The 22,399-nt window shown below is 43.2% G+C and overlaps 1 protein-coding gene across 9 annotated transcripts in view; it reads right to left on the bottom strand.

Moving 5' to 3' along the window:
- Positions 1–22,399, bottom strand: part of amot (angiomotin) — a 162,924-nt gene that overhangs the window by 112,239 nt on the left and 28,286 nt on the right. For 8 of the 9 annotated variants that reach the window (XM_029172838.3, XM_029172837.3, XM_041073644.2 and 5 more), the window contains 3 exons: positions 20,380–20,941; positions 11,108–11,252; positions 4,287–4,379 (listed from right to left, as the gene is read on the bottom strand). In XM_029172838.3, coding sequence (XP_029028671.1) covers positions 4,287–4,379; positions 11,108–11,252; positions 20,380–20,941 — 800 coding nt within the window. The remainder of the gene's footprint in view (positions 1–4,286; positions 4,380–11,107; positions 11,253–20,379; positions 20,942–22,399) is intronic. The other variant, XM_041073646.2, reaches the window with a different exon arrangement.

The raw sequence follows: 22,399 nt of genomic DNA, 5'->3' as shown, positions 1-22,399 counted from the left end.
CAGACTTCAGGTTGTAATTGACTGCAAATGATTTGCAACAAATGATTAAAAAGTGAAAGTTTGATTTATGATTTTTATTCTGTCCCATTACCTTTGGTCCCTTAACAGTGGGAGGCACATACTGTATGCAAACTCTTGTAATTCCTATGCGGTTCACCTGATTTAAATGCAAGTACCCTCAAATTAAGGCTAACAGTCTGCAGTTAAAGCCCATCTTGTTAGTTTCATTTCTAATCCATTATGGGTACAGAGCCAAAAATGGCATAATGTGTTGATGTCCCAATATTTAGGGATCTGACTGTACACCTGCCTGTTTATCTGTCTACCCATGAGCTCCTGACTCCTGTATCTTGTACGCATTCTGCTTTTCCTGTTCGGAGAACTTATCCTACTCTTGTTTTTTGTTTAAATTATGGATGAACTCTGGTGTTTATCTCCTGTTGCTGGTTGGATTTTTTTCGTTTCCTTGCTTTTTTTTGTTTTGACTTACGCAGCTGGGTGTTTCCCTACACGCTGCTGTACCGGATATTTCTTTTAGGCCTGAACTATTAATGGACACATCGCCAGATCGAGATTGCTGATCTCACAGCTCAAGGTAGTTTTTTGTTGCCTGTTCCTTTACCTTAATTTCTACAGACCGAGCTGTGAATCTTGTGCCATCAGCTGATGCACTACAAGGACAGTCCTGGGCACGATCGCCACAATCTCCAGGCCTTGGCTAGCAAACTCTGCAGGTCATCTCCTCCATGTTGCAATTCCTGCAGTGTCTTCCCTAAAGTAGGCTATTCCTGGCTCATATTAATTTAATTATTACTCTCGTCAATAGTAGCCATTAACCCTTCTCTAGTTTCTCTAGAAAAGCTTACTTATTATTATTATTATTATTATTGTTATTATTATTATTATTATTATTATTATTATTATTATTATTATTATTATTATTATTATTATTACAATAAATTGCTGTTAGGCTGAGTAGGATCGGTTTGTATGTATATAATCTTGGGGTCCAACATGTTCTACCTTTCGGGCATGCATTGCAATCCCTGACATGTTCAGTGTGTTTAGTTGGGTCATGTTATGTGTAATGGTGTTTGTTCATTTGTCTGTGTGAGTGCTGTGCCTTGAGGTTCTAGTTTGTGCACCTTACTTAGTATGTGTTCCAGTTTCCCAAAATGTGATTATAATCAAACCAAAATAATAACATGTCACTGGCTACTCCTACTAAGAGCTGACCAGAACTAGTGACGGAAAACACAGTGCCACTACCCACAAATAAGATGTATAAGTGATATCATTTTACAAATAAATGCTGGAGGTGATACGAACTACGAGCCGCTGCACTTGCAGGGTAACATAAAAGAAACACAAACAGCTAGGTGATCTAGCTGAACTAACAATCACTGCAAATACAGGTAACTATTGATAATAGTCACAAACTAGAAAAGGTAATTTACAATTTAATTTATAATTTAAATTACATGTGAGAGCTGTTCTGTTGCTGAAAAGATGCCAAACAATGATAAGCTGCTGACAAAATGATGACAAAAATTTAAAATATGACCAAGATAAAGTCGACCAACATTAAAAAGTTGGGCGGCACGGTGGTGCAGTGGGTAGCACTCACAGCTATAGCTCAATTCCTGGAGGCGGAACGAGAGGAGTGGAGTTTGCATGTTCTCCCCGTGTTCGCATGGGTTCTCTTCGGGATCTTTGGCTTCGTTATGTGTTAGGTTGATTGTCGTAGGTCGTGAATGGTTGTTTGTATTTGTGTGGCCCTGTGATGGACTGGCGACCTGTACAGGGTGTACCCCGCCTCTCGTCCATAGTCAGCTGGGATAGGCTCCAGCTCCCCCGTGACCCCATGTACGGGATTAAGTGGAATAGAAGATGGAGGGATGGACATTAAAAAGTTAACCAACATTGGAAAATTGACCAACATCAAAAAGTTGACTTTAAAACACAAAAAATCTGACTAAGATGATAAAAAAAACTAATGTAATGAAGGCAACATGAAGGACCCCCACTCTGTGTTTCACCAGATTTACCTGTCATTCAAACTGTTTCAGTTGATGTTGATATGGAGACAAAAGGCGGGAAAATGGGGGGATGAGCAACTGTCGCGATTTAAAATGTGTCTCCTTCTGCGTTTCTCCCAAACGTTTACTGAAAATTAGGTGTTGAAATTACCATTAGAGTCTATGGGGGAAATTCAGGAACTGTGCTTAGGTTTGTAGGTCTGATGACTTAGCCTGTCTAATCATTAAAAAGAAGACTGTCAGGTTTTGGTTTCGTTTTCAGTTTTATTTTAAAAGGACTTAGGTTGTCATGTTTTGGTTCCAGTTCCTGTCTTACTTTTGTGGACTTCCTGTTTTCACCCAGAGCACACGTTTTGTTATCACCGGTTCATTAAGCACACCTGCCAGGTGTTAGCAATCAAACCCGGTATTTAAGATCCACCTCCTCCAGCATTCAGTTGCTAGATTGTCGAGTCTCAGTACCACATTCCAGCGTATCAGTATAGTTTACCCTGTTCAACGATCACGTTTGTCTTTGACCGCCGATTCCTGCCTGTTCCTGACTGTACCTACGCCTGGATCTATTGGTAACGTTCTGATTGTTTGACCACGCTTTTGTCTACTCCCTGTCTGTAACTCTGCCGAGCTTACTCATTGCCGAAACCTTGCCTGTCCCTGGAATCGTACGTTGCCTGCTCCTTTTGTGCCTTTAACCGGAGAATTAACGTGTATGACCTGGATAGCCTGACTACGCTTGAACAATGAACGCTGTCTGTTAACCATACCTCTCGTCTGCACTGCGCATGTGGGTCCGACACCTGCCGAAGCCTGACAAAGACAAGTATGACTACGACTGAGTGAAAAAAATATGTTGATAGAGTGAAAATTGTGGCTGCTATGACGAGTTAAAGAGATAATTCTTGGCCTAAAAAAACTGCACTCACAGCTGTGACATCACGCACTGTAGCTCACGCAATACACACTAATGGAAAAGCTGAAAATTACCTAAAAAACACCTGATACTTAAAATGCTATAAATCTGAAACTATTAAAGATATAGATATTAAATACTATTAAAGATTGATAGTTGAATAGCAGAAAATATGAAAGATATAAACGAGAAAAGTAATAGCACACTCCTTTTAATAGCTGAATGTTTTGATAGTTGAATGGTTTCTATAGCTCAAATTATGTAAGACTAGTTAAGTGCCAAAAAACGTACAGAAAACCAAAAATGGCTTATGCGAATAACTCACTAAACTCACTAAAGTTTACAACAACTGAAAAGTGAATGCTTTGCAGTGAAACTTATGTGTAAGAACCAAAGATCGCAATCGCAAACTGCTGCACTTTCGACCACTGGCCGAGCAGACTCAGGCCCAGGACAGAGCGTCAATGCCTGGATAGAAATCGGCGAAGACCATTTTTTAAATGGTCGAATGGGTGAACACGGGGCTGTGGCGCAATGACTATGGTCACAATCTTTTTTTCCCCAGACATTTTGTGCAAATCTCCAATTGACTGTACAGGAGAAAATGAGGAACTCTCTACCCTTTGACTCAGATGCAGACTTAAATATAGGTCTGATCGCTTAACCAGACACATCATTAGACAGATGGCAAGTATGACAACGACGAGTTGTCAACAACAAGTGAAAACCGTGGCTGTAGTGAAGAGTTAAATAGAAAGTCTCTTGCTTTAAAAAACAGGCTGTATTACTGTAGCTGTGATGTTACCCGCTCTGAGTAACACAATACACAAAATAGGAAGCCTTAAAATTTCTTAAAAACCACCCTATGCTTAAACTGCTATAAATCAGAAACTATTAAAAATATTAAAAAGCTGTAACAGCTATAAAACTCAGTAACAGGCCTCTGCTGTAGCTGCAGTAAATTGAACACATGGAAACAATTCTGCGACACCTAGTGGTTGAATCAAGACCTGCATCCTGACTTTCTCTTACAGTAGCTTGCTGCAGGAATTGAAATAGTACAACATAATTATGACAATAATAATAAAAATAATGGAAATAATACAACGTATTGGCCCCACCAACAGACTGCAGTGAAAATGCTAGCCAGTGTGTGTGCTATAACTGTAGGGTAACCAAAGAATAATACAATATAGAAATCTTGATCTGAATGAGAATGTTTAATTTTTTTTTTTTTTTTTTAACACATACAGTACAATCGGATGGTAAATGAAGCCCTCCCTATGCTTGTATCATGCTTGTCCATTTCATGGATGCAGTGTTTATGTAGTACTCACTCTGTGCAAGTAGCTGGGATATGGTTTTGCGATTATCCTCTGAGCCATCACACTCTTTGGCCGCAAGCTGCTTATTTGCTGTATCCATGCGCTCTAAAACACACATACACATATAAAACACACATATATATATATACACACACACACACACACACACACACACACATTATATATATATATAATTATTGAGATCAATACACAGTAATATGTAGTACTATATTACATATATATTGCTATATATATACTGCACTTTATTTTCACCCTCCGCAGGTGGTCTCATCCACTTTCCAAGCTCGGGTCCTCTACCAGAGGCCAGGGAGCTTGAGGGTTCTGCGCACTATCCTTGCTGTTCCTAGGACTGCACTTTTCTGGACTGAGATGTCGGATGTATTTCCAGGGATCTGTTGTAGCCACTCCACTCCAGTTTGGGGGCCACTGCCCCCAGTGCTCCGATCACCACAGGCACCACTTTGGCCTTCACCTTCCAAGCCTTCTCCAGTTCTTCTCTGAGCCCTTGGTATTTCTCTAGTTTCTCATGTTCCTTTTTCCTGATGTTGCCATCGCTTGGTATTGCCACATCCACCACTACGGCTTTCCTCTGTTCTTTGTCCACCGCCACAATGTCTGGTTGGTTCACCATTACCATTCTGTCTGTCTGTATCTGGAAGTCCCACAGGATCTTGGCTTGCTCGTTCTCTACCACCTTGGAAAGGTGTTTCCCACTTTGACCTTGGGGTTTCCAGTCGATACTCCGTGCAGATGTTCCTGTATACTATGCCAACCACTGGCGTTCCATGTAGGCTTTCCCTGCCAGCATCTTACAGATGAAGCGGTTCGTTCGCTGATCACACACTTATCACACCCTCATCAGCCGACTGTCAGCAGCCCTCCTCCTTGGTCTGTTTGGGGAAGGTGTTAAAAATGTTAATGAGGCCACCCCCATTTTAGCACCAAAGACGCAATTCCAGGGTAAAACCAAAAGGTGGAGCTTTAGTATCTGACCTGTAGAGTTTGCTAGGGCAGACAGACAAACCCTCTCTTTGCCACCATCCTCCCACATTTCTCGAGTCCGAATGACATCCCAAAGTCCGAGCTGTAGATCCTGGTGGTGTGGATCAGTGAGTCGATGTCTCGCTCATTCTTGGCGTACAGCTTGATTTCATCCATGTAGAGGAGGTTACTTACGGTGGCCCCGTCCCGGAGTCGGTATCCATAGGCAGTCTTGTTTATTATTTGGCTGAGGGGGTTCAGACCTATGCAGAACAGCAGTGGGGACAGTGCATCTCCTTGGTATATGCCACATTTGAAGGATACTTGGGCAAGTGGCTTCCCATTGACTTCAAGGGTGGTTCTCCACAACCTCATCGAGTTTGCAATGAAGGCCCTTAGAGTTCTGTTGATGTTGTACAGCTCCAAGCATTCAGTGATCCATGTGTGTGGCATTGAGGCTTTTTTGTAGTCGATCCAGACTGTGCACAGGTTGGTGTGTCGCATTATGCAGTCTTGGGCGACTGTTCTGTCTACCAGGAGTTGGTGTTTGGCTCCTCTGGTATCCTTACCAATGCCCTTCTGTGCCTCGCTCATGTATTGACCCATGTGCCCACTCATCTTAGCTGCGATGATGCCTGACATGAGCTTCCATGTTGTGGAGAGACAGGTTATTGGCCGGTAGTTGGATGGGACTGTACCCTTTGAGGGATCCTTCATTATCAGGATTGTTAGCCTTTCGGTTAGCCATTCAGGGTGAGTCCCATCCCTTAGCAGCTGGTTCATTTGTGCTGCCAGTCTCTCATGGGTTGCAGTGAGCTTCTTTAGCCAGTAGGCGTGGATCATGTCAGGGCCGGGTGCTGTCCTGTTTTTCATACCTGAGACTCTTTGTTGGATGTCTGCCACTGTGATAGTCACTGGGTTCTGTTCAGGGAGGTTGCTGTGGTCTTCCCTCAGATCCACCAGCCACTGTGCATCGCTGTTGTGTGATGCCTCCCTTTCCCATATACCTTTCCAGTACTGTTCAGTTCCCAGCCTTGGTGGGTCTGCTCTGCTGTTATTACCCTGCCATTGAGAGTACACTTTCGTAGGTTGTGTTGCGAACAGCCGGTTGATTCCTCTGGCTTCGTTGTCTCTGGTGTATCTCTTTAGTCGGCTGGCCAAGGCTTGTAGCCTTTGCTTGGCAGTTTCGAGTGCTTCAGGTACAGTGGCAGCGGTTCAAAGTGACTAGGGTTTTTACTGCAGTACCGATGCGTCGCCACGGTGCAGCGAGTGCGTCGCTGACTAAAGATTTTTAATCCTGCAGCCGGCTGAAAAAAATCAGGAAGCTAGTCTCGTTTTAACCACCAGGTGGCGCAGCGTTGATTAGAAGCCTCCAAAGCACTACAGCATAACTGAGGTCAGACTGTTCATTTCAACCTGTAACACACATATATTACACCAGACCTATTTTACTATTAAGTTTTCACTATTAAGTATCTGTTGTGTGCTAAAACATGGGAAGTATGAAGGGCAACAACTTGTTGATGGCTTAGTTATTTTCTGTTCACTGCAAAGTTATAATTGTTCTGTGTGGTTTAAAACAGGCAGCGCCACAGCAGCAACACATTCTTGTTTTCATTCTCCTCAGCTTTTTCGTGTCTTTAAATAGAAGGCGTCTCTTAAAAATGTGTAGACACCCACCGCTCTAACATCTGATAAAACATATTGACTTCACATAATACCATTATTATGCGTCGCGGTTTAATTAATATAATTTGAATGCGCATGGCCAAGTAAAGACATAGAGCGCAGTCCATCTGCGACTACAGCCGCTTATTTAGGTTTTAAACTTCCACAACTTGTTAATGAATGTTTTCCAATAGTCGTAGATTTTACGTAAATAACCGTAATAATCATAGGAATTTGTTTTACAGCAGTTGTCGATCGTATTTTTGACAGGACGCCAGAAATCAGCAGATCTACAGCAACGCTTTACAGCAACATGTTTGTTCCTACGTGTTTACTCTGTCTGCAGAACTGCAGTTTGACTTGTTTTGACTGTGCGTGTCATTGTAACTGAGTGGCTGAGATCACTTATTCGACCAGTGTACGTTTCAACATTTTCATTTCCCATCCGTCCATCCAGCCACTTTCACCGGCGTTTTCGTTTCTCTTTCGATGAGCGGCAAACGGATTTTAATCAAAGCACCGCCTTACAAACCCATAAAACAGGCAAAAATATTTCTTTTTTACAAGACACGGAATTGGAGTTAATATGTTTTTATTGTTTAGAGACAAATGGAAAACACAAAAAGTCGTTCTCTCGTTACCTCTGCTTATAATTTGGTGGAGACATCAAACTCTTACACAAACACGTAACGTGTTTCGGAGTCATGTGTCCACACAGAGAGTGACCAATACACAAATATATGGATGTGCAAATGCAGGCTACGAGAGAACCGGGGGAGTGGCGCACTAGATGTAGCGAGAATTTGTTTTGACTGTGCGTGTCATTGTAACTGAATGAGTGGCTGATGTGACTTATTCGGCCCGTGTACGTTTCAAAACTTTGATTTCCCATCCGTCTATCTATCCTGAATAAAAGCACCGCATTACAAACCAATAAACCGAACAAAAATATTTTTTAACAAAAACACACGGACTTGAATTTAACGCTGTTTTTTTCGTTTAGAGAAAAACGTAAAACTAAAAACCTCTGCTTTTAATTTTTAATGGAAGCTCATCCGTGGACGGGTCGCGGGGCAGCAGTCTTAGCAGAGAGCTCCCGACTGCCGCTCGAATGATATGTGATGTGTTTCGTACTCAAATGACTTGAATCTGAGTTCGACCAAGCTTTTGCTTGTCTCATTTTTGCTCACAGTCGCAAAGGCAAACTTCTCATCCCTCCCGTCCCCCATAGAGGCGCATAGACATGCTAATGTGTTGCTACTACTCGATCAGCAGGTGAGAAATACTTCAAATACGTTTACTCTGCAAAAATAAACGTATGAATTTATCGTAGCTTTCTGGTCTAATTTATTTGTAGCACTTCGACATTCGTTTAAAACATGCAGTGCATTTTAAAATGAAAATACTATTATTATTATTTATTACCTTTATTGTAAACACAGTATTAAGTGCACAATTTGGACTGGCGAAGATTTGCGCTTCTTTCATAATAATCATGGATAATCAAGGAAGAAACTGCAGTTCATAGATGTTATTCAGGGACGGTTTAATAAAGATTCAATGTGGTTTTCAACTGAACTGTCAGCCAAGGTACGTGCATTATCAAATGAATGCGCCTGTCAGCGGGGAAGACATCAACTCTATTCAGTCGCTCTTCAGTCGCTGTTGCCGTCTCCTCCCCAGTTCACACACCTTAACACTAGTACCACTGGGTTTTCTAAATATACCAGTTCCTACTACAAGGTGTTCCTACGAAGTTAACCAGCTGTTTATTTCGTTATTCCCTCTTTCATGTCCGTCTGGTGAATGAAAGTGGGCGTGGCCATCCACGTCCCAGAGCGGTGACACTGGGGGAAGGGGAAACGCGCATCAACACGCAGGACAAAGATCTGCGTTTCTCTGCTGCTACAGCCTCGGCTGCGTTGGGTTGTTAGTCTCCCTTTCACCTCTACCATATGAAATGTGTTCCTACGAAGTTGCTCAGCCGCTTTCAGAATCAGAATCCTTTTTATTCCCCATGCAGGTTTGAACAGGGCAAACATTATTTTTATTTACAAAAAAAAATTAATACGTTTACAGATTGACCGGTGATCCGCACGGGTTGCTCTCAGTTAAAACAGCTGTTTGAAGCAGGGAAAAGCGAGTTAGCTGTCCTTGTCGATGCCTTGACAATGTTTTATCATCGGTTAGATCTCTGAGCCCCGACTTTTATGTCTTCTTTGGATTAAAAAACAAATGTTGAATGTTCTCAAATAATATATAATTGCCGCCCTTCGTGGCTCCCAGTGTTTCTTTTTTTCATTGAAAACGTGGGTGTTACCGGTGGCCGACCCCTGGTCTAGATCATCCTTATTCACTTTTTTAAATTGTAGTAGTGTAACCTTAGTTAGTATTCCTTTTTATTTTTTTTTATTTTATGTTTGGGAAACGTGACATTTCAGCTACTGTGATTTTATTTGTCATCAACATTAGTTCCTACCTGTCCTTGTTGACGGGGGACAGGAAAAAGGTGACGCACGTTGGATAAGAGCGGCGTAAAGAAAAAAGTGTACATGTGCCGTACTGTCTTGCCGTGTGGTGCATTAAAGAAGCATTCCACGTAAAGAAAATTGCCCGTACCAACAGCGAGAAATCAGGGTTACAGTAGCTTGTCTGCCATAAATCGAACGCTGCACGCGGGAGGGCGCACCGTTCAGCTTCTTATTTTCGGTTTTAAACTGCCATAATTTGCCATAATTTACTTACGTTTATAACTTCATACTATAACGCGACCAGCTGTTCATGGTCTTGGTGATCCATGCACTAAGTAATACAACGTTGTCATCTCGTGATCACATGATGATGATGAGACGCTGTTTTTCCAATAATTAAAATAAAAAAACTGCTTCCACTCAGACTTGAACCCCGGACAAAAAAAATGTTTGTAGCCATGCATGTTAACCACTAGGCCACCCAAGACCTGATCATTGGTTGTTCTACAAGAGGCTATATGACGTAAGCAACTACGATGTTTTAGGACCAAAAGTGGGAGTCAATCGCCACCTACAGGCCAGAAGGACGTAACACACTCCTCCCGCAGTGCAAACCGGGCACTGACGCGGCAGATTTGAAACCCAAACACGGTGGGGGTAGACACTTTTACTGGCTGCCTCTGTATGGTCATCTGGCTGTACCTCTTGGGCATCGGTCTTTTCATTGCACCTCTCTGGGCCTCTGTCATTTGGCTCACTTCCCTCCAAGCTGCCTTGATTTTTGCCTCCAACCTTCGTTTCCATGGTGGGTATTGTTTCTCATGGCTCCCATGATTGTTCTTATAGCCAAGCTCTAGGATCACTGATGCTGCAGCGTATATCAGCTCATTGGTTTCTGTGATTGTTGTGGTAGGGATCACTCTCAATGCTGCATTCACATCTTCCATGAGACTTTCTAATGGTACTTCACTTAGTCGTTGTAGTGGGGTTCAGGGTTGCCTGTTCAATCTAGCCATGATCTTATCTTTCAGGTCAGTCACTGCCTCGCTCAGCGTATCTGTGCTCATTGGGGCTTCGTACCCAATTTCTGGTTGGGGAGATGGTGAAACCTCCCCTCTGACCTGGCGTCCTGGCTCCCCCTTGCCGTAGCATTTGTGTTGTACCTCGTCAATCTCAAGTTGTGATAGCAGTTGCCGTTTGTGGATGTTGGAACACTGAGCTACTAGTTGCTTCGCCGTCAGTCTTGAATGTGGGTTTCTCCGTTCCCATTCGCCGCACATTCTTTTCATGTAACCCCTCTGACTAGGGTTACTTGAGTAGTAGCATTCCAACAGTTCTCTGTTCTTGCATCTTAGCCATTTCTTTCTTGTTCCAGTAGCCCATTTCTCGCCAAGGTGCTCTGGTTCCCCAACACCTGACGCAGACCTTGTTAGACCGGGCGACGTCTGAGCCGGTATCTCATGTGGTTCATTGTCTCTCATCATTATGGGGTAGGCAGTAGCTTAAAGGGTCTTGCCCAAGGACCCACACTGGATGCCTAACGGGGATTCGAACAAGTATACAAGTCCTGCGACTTTACCGATTGAGCTATCCAGTGAGCATATATATATGTGTGTGTGTGTGTGTGTGTGTGTGTGTGTGTGTGTGTGTGTGTGTGTGTGTGTGTGTGTGTGTGTATATATACGCCTTTACCTCGTAGGTCCCTGTTGAAGTCATGCAGCCGGCGCACCTCCAACTCTAGTTTGTTCCTCATGGTTTTCTCCAAGGCCTCCCTCTTAGAAGAGGATTTGGCGAGGTTTTCATAGGCCTCTGACACCAGCTGGATCTCTGTTTCCAACTGGCATTGACAAAGACAAACATGTGAAAACAGGATCATAATAGTGAAGATGAATAACATACATTAAATTCAACTTTCTCAGCACATTTTTCTGCTGCATATTATTACAGATGTGTCAAAACAGGTCTCATACAAAGTCACGCTATAAACTATTTGTTTTTTCAACCTGTGTCCAGGTTTAAAAACCTACACCAAAAACATGGCTGCAGTCTTGTTTGAGATGTTTGAACAGATCAATTCAATCAGTGTCAATAGATCATAGAAATCCCACCTGTGCACTTGGCACCAAACAAAAGGAAAAACACCATTTTTGCTGCCCCTGTGATTCTTCATGCCAAGACAGCCAGCTCCGTTTGCCAATTAATCAGATTCTAGCCTTCTTCTCACTGGTCCACAGTTTATCAACAACTCCCCGCATGACATGGCTACAGTTTTAGTTACCATCTGGAGGTAGATGAAATACTAACTCATTAGCAGCTCTCAATAAGAGAGAAAAACCTCTAATTCTAAGAACCCTCACTTCTACCTGGCGCACCTTTGCATCTTTACCAGGGAATATCCACGTTATGAGTCTACAGTAAGAGGCCATTCATTTCTAGGCGCTTGACTGTCCTTAAGCACTCCCAGGTTGAACATCTGGAAGAGTAGACTGCCATTTCTTCCATACTTGCAACATGAGTAGTAACTGCTTCCTCCAGCGTTCCAAAGTTTGACAACTGTTGCACTTGTCGCCATTGCGACTTGTATTGTAAAGGTCCTTGACCCCAACTTTAGCAGCAGGGGCAGACATCTGGTCCAGTTAGCAACACGTCATTTAGAGCCACACCATTGAACTGGGCGCTACAGTTGAACAGTCTTTGGCTTCTTTGGATAGATGCCAAATGTAGGTACAATCAGTCTTCGTCTTGTCTGAGAGGAGGTGAGAGGAGGTGCTGGTTCCGCACCTCCTCTATACTTTGTCAATTAATTTGAGAAAGTGATCTTAACATGAAACGTTTCAGAGCCAACTGTTTGTTGTCAGGGAAGCTTCTGCATGGCATTTTAAAAGGTAATGGAGCTATCCAACTATTATTTATGTCTTTTGTCAGTCCTTTGTCAATCAACTGTATGAACGTGATGTCCTTGATTGAATGGGATATCAGGTGTTTGTGAGGAAAGCACCAACAGCCTTTAGCCTACAGTACCCAAACACACATTATCGATAAAAACCCACCCTAATATTAATTTCTGCGCAAAGGGCTGATTGTGGGAGCCCTTTATCTGAGGTTACACTTTGTGAAATATCAGGACATCTCTTCCCAAAAGAGCCATAACGGCAGCTTTAGGGTCAAGGTCTGGAATAAAGTGCGAGATTGACTTCAAGTGGGGCTGATGCTGAGCTACCTCTGGGGTAGGAATTTCTTCTCTGTTGTTGGGTATGTCGTTACACTCCGTTAAGCTTGGTATTGGCGTGCAGACAGTGACATTTAGTGACTCTAACTGGTAACCACTAGCCTTCCTGCACACGTCTTCAATGTGTCCAGGCTACTCTAGCTTTCATCTGCAAGCATTTAAAAGAACTGTGAGGGAACTAGAAACCTTTGCATCTAACATGGCATACATTTTTACTGCTCTGTCTCTGTTGCCAGCTGGGTACACTTTTACCAGGCATGTCTGTTAGCTCATCTTCACAGATTTCAGTGCAATTTTTGTTGTGTGAGGTAGATGTTTTGTTTCCTCCCCCCCGTTGTGGTTTGGTGCAGATTTCCTACTGTTGCACCAACAGCGCATGTCTGGGATGGAGTGTTGTGTTGTTTTGTGCCTTTCACTTTTGCATTCAAGACACTGTATCTTTACAGTTCTTTGCAATGAAGAAGAGCAGCATTTAAAACACACATTGTTAACTTTTAGGAATGCCTTGCATTGCAAAGTTTCTCTCTAAATGCACGACAACTGAACAAAGGGTGTGGCCCTTTGTACAGTGGACACAATTTATATGCACCACTTGACTTTGCTGGAGCTCTGTCAGTGTCTCTTGTGGATGTGGTATACACCTCTGTTTTATGAACAGCAATTTCACGTCACCCATATGGTTCCCAAACCATTTTTTTATGACTAGTCCTGCTGTAGTACGATGGATATGTATAGCTCTGATCTGTTCCAGATTTTGTGCTGACTCTTTACCTAATGATTTGAGCATTAAATCTATCTCCTTGCTTGATGTCAAACATAAGTGTCTAGTTGCATTCTCAAAAGAAAATCTCCATGCTCTGTGTCACAAACAGACGATGGAGGAAGGACCCAAATGCACAGCGTCGGCTTGGTTAAGATCAGAAGTTTAATAAACTTGCACACACAGACCACCTACTCTAGAATGGCACTCCTGAACCTAGCACAAACATCTCCTGGAACATTTTCTACAATTTTTACTGAATCAAACAGTTTGACAAAGATTCATCTCAGGGGCACAGTGGCTCTGTATCAGATCTACAGAAAGTGCAAATGAGGGAAGCACGCTGTCTGCTGAAGCGCAGAAACCTGGATGCGTGAGAAAATCCAGGACGGTGTTGTACACCTACTGGCCTCTAGCTGCTTCATGGGGATCATATCACAGAGGTTTCCAGGAAAACACAGAGAGGTGGAACCTGTTTTTATTAAAGAAGGTACAGATCTCACAGTGTTGAAGAAGCTCTGCAGTCCTCACTTAGTGTTTTTTATCAACTGCTGTCCCCTTTATTCACCGTGGAAGTGAAGCCTTGTGAACACACTGGTCGCTGCTACTTTGTTTTAAAGGTCACCTACCGCTTTGTCCCCTGTGAGTATCTGATCACTGTTTTCTTCACCTCATCCTGGCCCACAGACAGAAATCTAAAATCTCTAAACCTGTGTTTAGGATGGTGAAAAAGTGAACAGAGGTATTCAAACTGGAGTTGCAGGGATGTTTTTGAAGCTGCAGCGAGAAACGTTCAGTAGCTCTGTGACGTCTTACATCAACTTTTTCAGACAAAAACTGTGTGCATATTCATCAACAACTGACTGAAGGAGGATAAAGAAATAGTGACTGTTCCTGTACAGGCAGGCTAGAAACAGGCTAACAAAGGAGATCAAGAAGTTTTAAAGGGCTACAGTGGGGAGCTGCACAAAAGCTTATTAGCAAATGATCTCACATCACGTCATCTGGAAAGACCTGGAGCACATCACCAACTACAAGAAACCATCTCCACACCCTGAGGGTAGTAAAATCTGGCAGACGACTGTAATAGCTTCTACAGCCGGTTTGAAAAGAACCACTCCACTTTTAATGCACTCTAGTTCCACACACTTACATTCAAACTCCTGCTGTCCCCTGCTTCTAATCTAGGCTTCCTAATCTGAGCTGTAAGTACAACTGCCATTTACTTTTATTACTTAATTATGGTAGTTGTGCTGTTATGGCAGGGCGTAGCTGTTTATTGCGAGGGATTTGTTCTTGCCATTGAGCTGGCTTCTTAGGACTAACCTTACTCACTGGTGGTATTTGGTTGTTGCCGCATTCCTTGTTGCCTATTCATGGTTGCCATTCGCCTGTGGTATTCCAAGGTACTTGTAACTGTCCTCAATGTCTGCTATTGTTCCTTCTGGGAGTGAGACCCTTTCTGTGTGGATTACCTTGCTTCTCTTTGTCACCATCCTCCCACATTTCTCGAGCCCGAATGACATCCCGATGTCCGAGCTGTAGTTCCTGGTGGTGTGGATCAGCGAGTCGATGTCTCGCTCACTCTTGGGGTACAGCTTGATGCCATCCATGTAGAGGAGGTGACTTATGGTGGCCCCGTTCCGGAGTCGGTATCCATAGCCAGTCTTGTTTATTATTTGGCTGAGGGGGTTCAGACCTATGCAGAACAGCAGTGGGGACAGTGCATCTCTTTGGTATATGCCACATTTGATGGATGCTTGGGCAAGTGGCTTCCCATTGGCTTCAAGGGTGGTTCTCCACAACCTCATCAAGTTTGCAATGAAGGCCCTTAGAGTTCTGTTGATGTTGTACAGCTCCAAGCGATCCCTACCACAACAATCACTGAAACAATGAGCTGATATACACTTCAGCATCAGTGATCCTAGAGGTGCTTGGCTATAAGAGCAACCATGGGAGCCATGAGCTCGGAGGGAAGTGAGCCAAATGAGAGGCACAGAGAGGTGCAATGAAAAGACCGATGCCCAAGAGGTACAGCCAGATGCCCATACATGAAACACTCTGCCAAGCAAAGGCTACAAGACTTGGCCAGCCACCTAAAGAGATATACCAGAGACAACGAAGCCAGACGAATAAACCAGCTGTTCGCAACACAACCTGCGAAAGTGTACTCTCAATGGCAGGGTAATAACAACAGAGCAGACCCACCAAGGCTGGAAACTGAACAGTACTGGAAGGGTATATGGGAGAGGGAGGCATCACACAACAGCAATGCACAGTGGCTGGTGGATCTAAGGGAAGATCACAGCAACCTCCTTGAACAGAATCCAGTGACTATCACAGTGGCAGACATCCAACAAAGAGTCTCAGGTATGAAAAACTGGACAGCACCTGGCCCTGACATGATCCACACCTACTGGGTAAAGAAGCTCACTGCAATCCATGAGCGCCTGGCAGCACAAATGAACCAGCTGCTAAGGGATGGGACTCACCCTTGAATGGCTAACCGAAGGGCGAACAATCCTGATAATGAAGGATCCCTCAAAGGGTACAGTCCCATCCAACTACCGGCCAATAACCTGTCTCTCCAAACCATGGAAGCTCATGTCAGGCATCATCGCGGCTAAGATAAGTGGGCACATGGGTCAATACATGAGCGAAGCACAGAAGGGCATTGGTAAGGATACCAGAGGAGCCTGGATCAACTACAAGAAAGCCTATGACTCAATGCCACACACATGGATCACTGAATGCTTGGAGCTGTACAACATCAACAGAATTTTAAGGGCCTTTATTGCAAACTCGATGAGGTTGTGGAGAACCACCCTTGAAGCCAATAGGAAGCCACTTGCCCAAGTATCCATCAAATGTGGCATATACCAAGGAGATGCACTGTCCCCACTGCTGTTCTGCATAGGTCTGAACCCCCTCAGCCAAATAATAAACAAGACTGGCTATGGATACCGATTCCGGAACGAAGCCACCATAAATTACCTCCTCTACATGGATGACATCAAGCTGTACGCCAAGAGTGAGTGAGACATCGACTCGCTGATCCACACCACCAGGATCTACAGCTCGGACATCGGGATGTCATTCGGGCTCTAGAAATGTTGGAGGATGGTGACAAAGAGAGGCAAGGTAATCCACATAGAAGGGGTCTCACTCCCAGAAGGAACAATAGCAGACATTGTGGACAATTACAAGTACCTTGGAATACCACAGGCAAACGGCAACCTTGAACAGGCAACAAGGAATGCGGCAACAGCCAAATACCTCCAACGAGTAAGGCAAGTCCTAAGAAGCCAGCTCAATGGCAAGAACAAATCCCGGGCAATAAACAGCTACGCTCTGCCAGTGATCAGATACCCTGCGGGAATAATAAGGTGGCCAAAGGAAGAGATACAGACCACAGATGTTAAGACACGAAAGCTCCTCACCATGCATGGAGGGTTCCACCCCAAATCCAGCACCCTGAGACTGTACGCTAGCCGCAAGGAAGGAGGCCGAGGACTAGTGAGCGTGAGAGCCACTATCCAGGATGAAACATCCAAAATCTATAAGTACATCAAGGATAAGGCCCCAACAGATGACGTGCTGAGTGAATGTCTCAGGAGGAGTGGAGAACAGAGGATGAGATGCTGGAAGAGGGACCATCATGGGAGGACAAGCCCTTGCACGGGATGTACCACCGGAACATAACTGAAGTGGCTGATCTCAACAAATCCTACCAATGGCTTGAAAGGGCTGGGCTGAAGGACAGCACAGAGGCACTCATCCTGGCTGCACAGGAGCAGGCCCTAAGCACCAGAGCCAAAGAGGCCCAGATCTACCACACCAGACAAGACCCAAGGTGTAGACTGTGCAAAGAGGCCCCTGGAAGACGTCAAGCATATTATCAATTTGATCCTTCACTCTCGAGAAATGTCACTGGTTTGACAAGAAAAAATAATCAAACCAATACTGTAGCAATCAAGTCTGTTTTCCCTGTGGTGGAAATTTCCCATAAAGAGGCAGATGAGAGAGTTGTCTTTCGTGTGATTTATTATAAAAATAAAGGAAAATAAATAGATCTTTGATTGATAAGTGAAACATTGAATTATGTTTTTTGGTTAAATCAAAAAGGTAATTATTGCACTGACTGTAAAGTTTTAAGTGAAGTAGTCTAGCAGATAAGTTGATGGCAATAAAGTTTAAGTTAAATGAACACGCTTGACAGCTCACTGACTGCTTCAACATACAGGTGGGTAGAGGTGCACCTTGGCTGCACTAGTACCACTACAGACACTGTTGAGAGCATCCTGATTGACTTTTATGAATTGTCGAAAATGAACCCACACGGCGACATTCAGTACCTTGTCCGTCAGCAGCTTGCCTGACACAAATCGAACGCTGCACGAGGGAGCGTGCACCACTGAGTAAAGTGTGATCTGTCTAAGCATGCAGCTGCTTATTTTGGTTTTTAAACTGTCATAACTTCTAAATACTACTATACTAAATACTATAATCGTCTGCCAGCGTTTCGTAGTCTTAGCGATCTGTGCACTAAATAATACGGTAATCTGATGATAATGACGAGAAACTGTTTTTCTAATAATTAAAACTGAAAAACTGCTGCCACCGAGACCCGAACCTAGGACAAAAAGCTTCCAAGCCATAAGTCTTAACCACTAGGCCACCCAAGACTTGATCAGCAAACATTCTACAAGAGTCTATATAACACAGTCAACTACGGCATTTTAGGACCAAACGTGGGAGTCAATCGCGATCTACAGGTCCAAAGGACGTAACACACATGCGGTGCAAGGTGATAACGTGGTGAAAATTAAAGCAAATAACAGTAGAGGCTAACACTTTTAATTGTTAACACTGTAGTTAACAGTTCTGATTGAATAGCCTGCAACATCTCTCCTTCCACACTGTGAGGGTGGATCAGTCTTCTACTGATACTGTTTTCCAGAGCAGACAGTGTGTCCTCCAGTGCGTGAGAGTGCTGGTCCAGAATGGAGGTCAGTTTAGTCATGACCCTTCTCTCACCCACCTCCTGCACTGTGTCCAGAGTGCAGCCCAGGACAGAGCTGGACTTCTTAATGACCCTGTCCAGTCTCTTCCTGTCCCTCACTGTGATGCTGCTGCTCCAGCAAAACACACTGTACATAATGGCTGATGCCACCTCAGAGTCATAGAAGGTCTTCAGGAGTGCCCACCTCACTCCAAAAGACTGCAGTCTCCTCAGGAGTTAGAGTCTGTTCTGACCCGTGCAATCCAGTCGTCAGAGAATTTCTCCAGAACGCAGCTGTCCGTGTTGTGTCTGAAGTCTGATGTAAAGGGTATGTCAGATTTAAATTAATAATTTAATATAAATGCAGAAACATTAATAAAGTTGGGGCACCAGGTCTTTTAAAACTGTAACCAAGCTTTTATTAATCTAGTCAAACACCAGATGTCAATTAAGTGAGTTAATAATTATGATTAATAATAATCACAATTTTCTTTGATAAAGCTAAATAAGTCTCTAATGTCATGAGTTCTTGTCGTGCGTCAGTGACCCTTAGGTACTTCATTCATTCTTAATACTGGTTAAAAACTAATTCCAGCAATTCAACAATTTTTTGAATTCAAAATTCATCCCCTTCAGCTTCTTCTTCAAATATTCAGCTCTGTTTAAACTAATCCCAATTCTATTTACATACATTCATCTTTGCTTTACCTGTTTCAGCTACTTTAAGCTATGTCTGAAATGTTTCAGAACTTTCTACAATTCTTCAGCAATACATGTACATTCAGCATGGCAGTGTTCATTATGCCTTTTCCTCTGAAAGTTTTTTTAGTTCTAATTCGTCTAAGGGAATCATTGTTCAACTTCTGGTCAACTTTCCATTTTTCATCAGCATCCATCCATATACTTCAAAAGCATCTATTATCTTTCAACTTTCTCCGTGTTGATCAGTGTCCTTTTATCCTCTATAGTTTTTGAATTGTGAGCGTTTAAAGACAAAAGTGACACAATTCATCAGGCCATTATTCTTCCACTGTTCTTCCACTGTTCTTCCAGTGCCAAATTGGCGTTGTGTTTTCTATGTTGTTTTGCTTAGATTTCCTATCGCTTTCCTTTATCAGATTAGTTATTTTCTAATCTTAGTCAAATTTTTTTGTGATCCTCAACAATGTCCCTTGGTCAACTTTTTAATATTTGTCAAGTTTTCAATGCTGGTCAAGTTTTAATGTTGGCCAACTTTTCAATGTTGGTCATTTTTTAATGTTAGTCAACATTGTAATCTTAGTCATCTTTTTAATCTTTGTCAATGTTTTGTCGTAGTCAACGTTTTAACGTCAGCAGCTTATAAGTGTTTTGAGCCTTCTCGACAAAAGAACAGCTCTCCCACATAAGTCTTTTGGAGAAATTACTTTTTCCAGCTTCTTTTAGAATTCCACCCCGAGTGTATGAAGAAGCAGTACCGTAGATCCTTTATGCCCACCACTGTTAGACTGTACAAGTGAACAGTCTGATAGACTCAACTTCAGCAGTATTCACTTCATCATTGACACTTTAGTAATGTATATATGTGTGAGTTCTAATGTTCTTTGAAAATCTGCACAGAATTTTGCACATTTCCCATTTCCAACTGTTACTGTATCTGTACTGTACTGTATCTTGTGGCTGCTCTGGCAGAGGATAAATTATAAACAATAGGATAAACTAGGATAAACACCCTGGACAGGTTGCCAGCCCATCGCAGGGCAACACAGAGACATACAACCATTCAGACACACACTCACACCTACGGGCAATGGAGAGAAGCACCAGTCCGCTGGTGACAGTGCTACCCACCGCACCACTGTGCCACCCGGTTCTCTCATCACTTACTTTGAAATATGGATATCTTTCTTGCTTATTATAGACAAAAGGAACAATTACAGCAATCCGAAATCTTCCAATATACCCATCAAATGATTTGAAATAAAATATTTTACCTTGTGCAACTTTGTAACTTTTTCTCGGCAGACCTCCATCTCCTGCCTCAGCATCCTGTTCTCTTCTGTCAGCATATCCACCATCTGGTGTGTGCGTGCTATAATGGCAAAGGGTTCCCCCTGCAGTTGGGAATAGGAGTGAGGAAGGGAAACATGTCCACCCTGAACTGTAAGTTGGTGCTGGGGAGGTGGTGGTGCTTGTAACTGTTGATGTTGCTGCTGCTGTTGTTGGTACTGATGGTGCATTCTTGCGGTAGAACCATATGGTTCATGGGGGAAACTCTGGACTCTCTGCGGTGTAAGGGGAATGAGTCCCAGATTGATAAGCTCCCCTGCAGGGTGGGAGGCAGAACCATGTGGACCACGTAGACTCATACTGGGCAAAGGTTCTCCCTGGCCATGGGGCTGTTGCTGAGGTAAAGAGGGATGGGAGGAGTGCGAGGTACTGAGTACAGTGCTCAGCGCTGAGGACTGGGTGCGGGACAATGAGCCCATGGAAGTGATTGAGCATGTGGGACTGTGCTGTTGAAAAGGCCTCTGAGTTGAACCCTCCTTACTGGATCTGGGGAGAAATCAATTGGATGTACTAAAGTCGTATTCTCTCATTTATTTGTATAACAATAATTATTTTAACTTAATTCAATTCAATTTTATTTATATAGCACCAAATCACAACACAACACAACAAGGCACTTTAAAAATTAAGGTTTACAGTAAGACCTTAAACTAAACCCAACAGATCCCACATACAGCAAGCCTTTGTAATAATTATAGTTTAACAGCATCAGTGGAGAGGAAACCCCTCCCTCTAACAAGTAAGAAACCTCCAGCAGAACCACGCTGGATTTGGGCGGCCATCTGCCTTGACCGGTTGGGGTGAGGGGATAGAGAGAAAAAAAATCACAGCAACAACAACAACAACCAACAACAGAGCACAGGCAGGATGGTTGGATCTGCAGCTGCCCATCACAGACACAAAGCTCTGAGTCCGATGATACCTATAGGTAAGGACAGAGTGGGGGAAAGAGAGAAAGAGGGGGAGGAGCACAACTACTGGAGAGAAAGAGACAGGGTTAGTTAAACATGGAACAATGATGAGAGGTTATTGGACAGAAGAGGAAGAAGAAAACAGAGTGTACAATATATAGCTCAGTGTATAAATTAAGTCCCCCAGCAGTCAATGTCTATTGTAGCTTAACTAAGTGATGGTTCCTGTGACTAACAATTATTGCCAGTGACTTAAACCTTCTCTAACTATAAGCTTTATCAAAAAGACAGGTTTTAAGCCTGATTTTAAAGGTAGAGAGTGTGTCAGCTTCTCGAACCTGAACAGGGAGCTGGATCGACAAGAGAGGGGCTTGGTAGCTAAAAGCTCTGCCTCCCATTCTACATTTAAATACCCTAGGAAGCACGAGTAGCCCAGCGCTCTGAGATCAAAGTGTTCTGCTGGGAGCATAAGAAACTATGAGGTTTTTAAGATGAGAAGGAGCTTTATCATTAAGTGCTTTGCAGGTGAGTAGGACAATTTTAGATTCTATTCTACATTTTACGGGCAGCCAGTGCAGAGAAGCTAATGTAGGAGAAATGTGATCTCTCTTTTTAAGTCCTGTCAGAACTCTGGCTGCAGCATTTTGAAGTAGCTGGAGGCTTATTAAGGAGCTGTTAGGACATCCTATGAGTAAGGAGTTACAGTAGTCCAGCCTAGAGGTAACAAATGCATGGATCAGTTTCTCTGCATCGCTCTGAGAGAAGATACTTTCAACTTTAGGTATATTTTTAAGGTGGTAGTAGGCGGTTCTGAAGATTTGTTTAATGTATGATGTAAAAGAGATATCCTGGTCAAAGATGACACAAAGATTACTTACAGTAGAATCTGTAGCTAATGTTATGCCAGGGTGGCTGACTCAATAGTGTCTCTCTCTGATTTTTAGGCCCAACAATAAGAATTTTAGTTTTATCCGAATTTAGTTGAAGGATGTTTTGGGACATCCATGATTTGATGTCTTTTAAACAATTCAGA

This window comes from Betta splendens, chromosome 14 (genome assembly GCF_900634795.4).
Source record: "Betta splendens chromosome 14, fBetSpl5.4, whole genome shotgun sequence".
Lineage (NCBI taxonomy): Eukaryota > Metazoa > Chordata > Actinopteri > Anabantiformes > Osphronemidae > Betta > Betta splendens.
The sequence above is the reverse complement of the archived record's forward strand: the minus strand, read 5'-3'. Positions and strand labels throughout refer to the sequence as shown.